The 5,657-nt window shown below is 31.6% G+C and overlaps 1 protein-coding gene across 1 annotated transcript; it reads right to left on the reverse strand.

Moving 5' to 3' along the window:
• Nucleotides 1-527: 527 nt before the first annotated feature.
• On the reverse strand, nt 528-1,996 carry LOC133309264 (transcription factor MYB1-like). The gene is made up of 3 exons (XM_061510019.1): nt 1,879-1,996; nt 1,611-1,740; nt 528-996 (listed from the first exon to the last, which is right to left on the reverse strand). The coding sequence occupies exons 1-3, from the start codon at nt 1,994-1,996 to the stop codon at nt 528-530; spliced, it is 717 nt and encodes a 238-aa protein (XP_061366003.1).
• Nucleotides 1,997-5,657: the final 3,661 nt, after the last annotated feature.

Here is a 5,657-nt window from a genome sequence, read left to right on the forward strand (position 1 = left end):
CCAATAAATAAAAAGGGAAATTTTTGGATCAGGGATCTCTAAATTGTTGAATGGTGCGGATGAGGGTGGAGACCTCCATGATTGATTTATCTACAATACAATGAGTTGCGGACACAACAAATTCATTAATCGATTTTTTTGTTTTGTTGATTCAATTGCTACAATTCTACAATACAATGAGTTGCATCATCATATGTTATTAATTATTTAAAAGAGAAACGCTGAATACAATTCAACAATACAATGAGTTGTCTCTGTCTTGGTCGATAGAGAGAAAGGGTGAGAGGCAGGAAGGAGAAAGAAAGGGGTAAAATGATTTATTTTATACTATAAATCTCCACCGTTGGATGAGATTATAATCTAACGGTATTAAAAGAGGTAGGCAAAGGTAGGTAGAATAAAGATGGGTAGAATAATCTATTCCATATATATATATGGCAAGATAATTATTAGATATTTTTCACGTATTCTAATATATATATATATATATATATATATATATATATATATATATATGTATTTATATATTAATCTCCTAAGTTTAAGATTTCAGTGTCCCACAAACTGACGTCAAGAAGAAAATCGGCCCAAGTTTGACCTTGTGTTTGAAAGTCACAAGCTTTGGTTGTTATTGAAGTAAGCTCTTCATCCCAAAGGTCCGTCACAAGCGTCCCGTCTCCAATTTCTCCCCTGTTGTCTAGCAAAGTTTCGCACCAATTCATGGACCCTGATGAAACTGCAACTGCTTCAGTTATATCAACTTTGGTACTACTTTGATCTGAGGTAATGAATTTCCCTTGCAACCAAGGGGATGTTTTCGAGAAAGTTAGAGGTAGAGGCTTTATTACTTCATGGCGTATCACGGTTTGGGCCTCGTGCTTTAAGTTCTTGTCTTTCATGTGAGAAGAATTCACTTTCCTCCGCATGCAAGTGTTCCAGTAATTTTTCACATCGTTTGGAGTTCTTCCAGGAAGTCTTCCTGCAATCAGTGACCATCTACATATATAGACCAAACATTTTTTGTTTAATCAAAGGCTTATTGAACTTAACTTTATTATATATTTTATATATATGCAGATAAGAATATAAAAAAGCTATTTTTCTCTAGTCTTCTTTCAGATATACAAATAAACTTACTTTTTTGTTAATGAATAGTTTATGTATCTTATAACCTATTAATTCCGAAATACTGCATATATTTCATTTTGGTTTTCCTCCTATCTCACAGTTTGTGGCACTAATTGAGATTTCATAATCTGGGATCACATGATGTTGCCATTGAGATTTTACTAAGGGCATGTAAGCATTTTGCTAATAGAGTCGAGGGAAAAGTTGACCAATATCTTTGTGGTTTATTCCAAAATCACTTATGTTCTTGTGATTTTTTTTATTATTAATTATGTCCATGTAATTTGCAAAAAGGTATATTTCTTATCGCATATGTACGTCCATGTGATTTTTGACTTTTTTTAAATCATAGGAACACATGTGATAAAAAAAATCACAAAAGCATAGGTGATTTTGAAGTAAACCAGGAGGATTGGAGAACTTTTCACTAGAGTCAAACCTCGTGATTAAAAATAGCATATTTATGAGATACATATACATACCTGTTCCCGAGAAGCTTATGCAATCTGATCATCAATTCAACCTCATCTTCACTGAATTCTCCTCGCTTTATATCTGGTTGAAGATAGTTGAACCACCTCAATCTACAACTCTTGCGGCATCTGTTCAAGCCTACCGAACACAAGAAGATATACATGTTAGGTTTTCCTGGTGCAACGATCGATGCTCCACAATTAAGGAGGGTTGCATTACATCTATTCCAAAAGCAATGAAAAGAATGGGAGAAAAAGAAGAAGATAGAAAACACACCAGCTCTTTGAGGAACAAGGTGCCATTTTCCCTCCCCATATAGTTGGACGCATGCTTTGAGAAGGTCATCTTCTGATTTACTCCATGCGCCTTTCCTCACACCAGATGTTCCTTCCATGAGATCAAGTGCTTGCATCGTAGCGCACTAGACCACAATTATAGGCTTAGATTCGCTATTTGTCAGGCTCTATCTCTATTTGTTCCACTCTTTAAAGTAACACTAGTGTATATATATATAGAGAAAGGTAAAGATAATGTTACACGAAAACTACTATAGCTAATAAAATCACGGGCTCCACAAGTTTTTTCTTTACTTTTCTTATCTCACTTTCTCTCTTTCTCCATTGCTTAGTGCGCAGGAAAATTACTCTTGCTTCCAGCAACATGATAGTGATGATACAAGCATAACCTGTATATATATATACTTTCAACAACATGATACAGACATAATCTATATCTATATATCTATATATATATATATATATATATATATAGGGGACACTTTTTCGGCAGCGGCAGCAGAGAAAATGCTATCTGCAACTGACACAAAAAAGTGGACCCCACTATTTTTCATTTTAAAAAAAAAAAACAGGATACGACACCGTATCTTAGGATCCAGATCCGTATCCTGACTTGATGTATGTGCAGCAGCTACAGAAATGATTTTGTCATATATATATATATGATTTAAAACTTTTGCCCATTAAAGTGTTGTGTCAGCTGCAAAAAATAAACTTCTACTATGATAACAAAAGTTTTAAACCTATATATATATATATATATATATATATATATATATAATCATTTCTGCAGCCGTTTTACGTACAGCAATGACAGGTGTATGGTTATGATTCTCCACATTTAATGCTTTCACATATATATATGGCAAGTATTTAATTGTTTCACGTACAGCAGTTGCAGAAATGTAAATCCTATATATATATATAAAAGATCTTTTGACACCAATGTCAAACTTTGAAATTTGACACCAAATCCTAACCGTTGATTTCTGTCAATCAAACTTATTAATTAATTATTAATTTCAATTAAATAATAACTGTTGATTGACGGAAATCAACGGTCAAGATTTGGTATCAAATTTTAAAGTTTGACACCGGTGTCAAAAGATCCTATATATATATATATATATATATATATATATATATATATATATATATATATATATATATATAGGACATGATCATTTGACACTGATATCTAATAAAAAGTTTGACACCTCAAGTGCAAGTAGTTGATCTTGTCTTAATCCAACGACTCTAATTTATAAATATGCAATACTGTTGATCTGCCTTTATCTAACTGACGTTTGAAGGGATGTCAAACTTTTAATTAAACACTGGTATCAAAAGATCCACTCCTATATATATATATATAAGCAGGGTTATATTTACAAATTCTTGCAAAATACATTATGTATATCTATAATACATAGTGTATTTTGTAAATATAACTTATCGCCATATATATGTATATAGGAAAGTTGTAAATATACTCCGGATAGTACATAACTATAATTGCTAAAAAGATATATCTTTATTTTTTTAAAAGAGTACACACTTAATATATATATATATATATATATATATATATATATATATATATATATATATATGGGAGGGGTTATATTTACAACCCAAATAGTTTACAAACTCTTACAACCATATCTTAACTGTTGATTTTCACCAATCAACGGTTGTCATTTATTGTGAATTAATAATTAATTAATAAATTTGATTTGTGAAAATCTTAACCGTTGATTGACGGAAATCAACGGTTAAAATATAGTTGTAAGAAATTGTAAACGAAAATAGGTTGTAAATGTAACCTTCCTCTATATATATATATATATATATATATATATATATATATATATAAAAACACACTGATAAAAGTTCAGGTCCATGCATGAATAGGTGGCAAATATGTGCCTTTTTCTATTTATTTATTTTTATTTTTTTTGTGTGCGCGCGGATATTCTACTATTGCTTTTAATGACCTTATACATAGATTACTACCATCTGATGTCATATAGTTTCTTTAGATCTTGTAATATATTATGATGCTGCCACGTCATACCCCTGCGTAAGTGCGCTGCTGTATATTTAATATTTTTATTACTTAAAAATTAAATACATATATTACAAGATATCTATATTTATATATATACGCTGATAAATGTTCAGGTCCATGCATGTTTTGGTGTGCACATATCGCTTCGGTTCACTTATTGATTTTAAAAAATGTTTCGGTTTCTTAAGCAATGTCTTGGATTTAAATTTTTGTACATGTAAAATTATTCTTTTCGGAGAATTTACCCTATCATTATGTGGATGTTACTGACTTGAACATAATTGCCTCCAATAAAAAATACATGTGACTTTCAAAATATATATATATTTCGGTTTTTGAATCGATTTGAAAAAAAAAAAACAGTTCTTAAACTGGTTCAGATAGATATTATGTGGTTTGATTCAATTTATTTGATTTTTTACACTAATGAAAATAAATATGAGTCGATTTTTAATCTGAATCGATAAACGACTTGATTCTTGAACCAATTAAAAAAAATTCAAACCTTAAATCGATTCGATTTTATTTTTTTTGAATTGAAATTGAGTCAATTCACTTTCAGTTGAGTTCAATTGATTTTTTTTTACACCCCTACATGCATGTGTTGAATGCCAAGTTTAGGGTATGCATGATAACCCTTTCGGAATCATTTTTTTTTTAATTTCTGTTCCCGACAATAGAAATGGATAGAAAACTCGTTTGGTAAAATTGATTTATTTTTTTTGTTCCTGTGATGAACCAGTTTAATTTGTGTGTTGGGAAATAGAAAAAAGAATAAAAAAAACTTCTGCTTTTTTGTTCTCGGACACAAATGTGAAACATTTGTCCCTCTCAATCACTCTCCACCACTACCATCACAGCCACCGCCACTAACCACGACCATCATCGCAACCACTGCCGTCACCACCAGCATTATGCCACCTCCACCTCCACTACGCCACCACCAGCGTCCCCACTACCATCACTGTCACCAACCACTACCATCATGTCATCACCACCACCACCATCATGTATATGTTACCGCCATGCCATCACCATTGCCACCACCACCATCGCCACCAATACCACAACCGCCACCGTCATCACCATTACCACGCCACCGCCACACCACCAATACCACCACTCCGCCACCACCAGCATACCATATGAAAAGAAAAGTGATGACCCAAAAAAATTTTATGCTTAATTGAAATTATTTTTATTATATTATTTGTTGCGTTATCAAGTATAATTTTCATTCTCGGAACAAAAATATAACATGTTATCAAACACATTTTTTTTCTGAAAAACTTTTTTAAGGCACGAAAATATGAAATAATTGTTTCTTTTCAGAAACAGTCCATAAAACTTCATTCTTTACACCTATCTTTTACACATTGCTTTTATAAGAAAATGGAAGAGATAAAGGGGAAACAAAGTGAATACATTTTTTCCGGGAGGTATGAATCATAATTGTAGGAATACCTTCATTTCTTACAACCATCTTCTACAAGTTGCTTCCATTGTTAAATGATGCACGCACAACAAAATGAGTTCATGATGGATATGTGACATCATTCAGACATCTTCATATAAAAAGTTTAAGCTTTTTGGTTTAATCTTTTAAGATAGTTAACATTTTATGTGAATAATGTCTTTCTTACCAAATGATTAAAAAATGATTTTTTATTTCTTATTTATTTCAGGAG

The sequence above is a fragment of the Gastrolobium bilobum genome, unplaced genomic scaffold (genome assembly GCF_033153095.1).
Source record: "Gastrolobium bilobum isolate Gb01-03AN ecotype WA unplaced genomic scaffold, APGP_CSIRO_Gbil_v1 utg7600, whole genome shotgun sequence".
NCBI classification, from domain to species: Eukaryota; Viridiplantae; Streptophyta; class Magnoliopsida; order Fabales; family Fabaceae; genus Gastrolobium; species Gastrolobium bilobum.

What these genes read in the sequence shown, in the direction of transcription:
- LOC133309264 (XM_061510019.1), bottom strand. Translation starts at nt 1,996, where the DNA reads ATGGAAGGAACATCTGGTGTGAGGAAAGGCGCATGGAGTAAATCAGAA. An exon ending in CCTTGTTCCTCAAAGAGCTG is followed by an intron (nt 1,741 to 1,878) that starts GTGTGTTTTCTA and finishes TGTGTTCGGTAG; the next exon opens with GCTTGAACAGATGCCGCAAG. An exon ending in CATAAGCTTCTCGGGAACAG is followed by an intron (nt 997 to 1,610) that starts GTATGTATATGT and finishes CTATATATGTAG; the next exon opens with ATGGTCACTGATTGCAGGAA.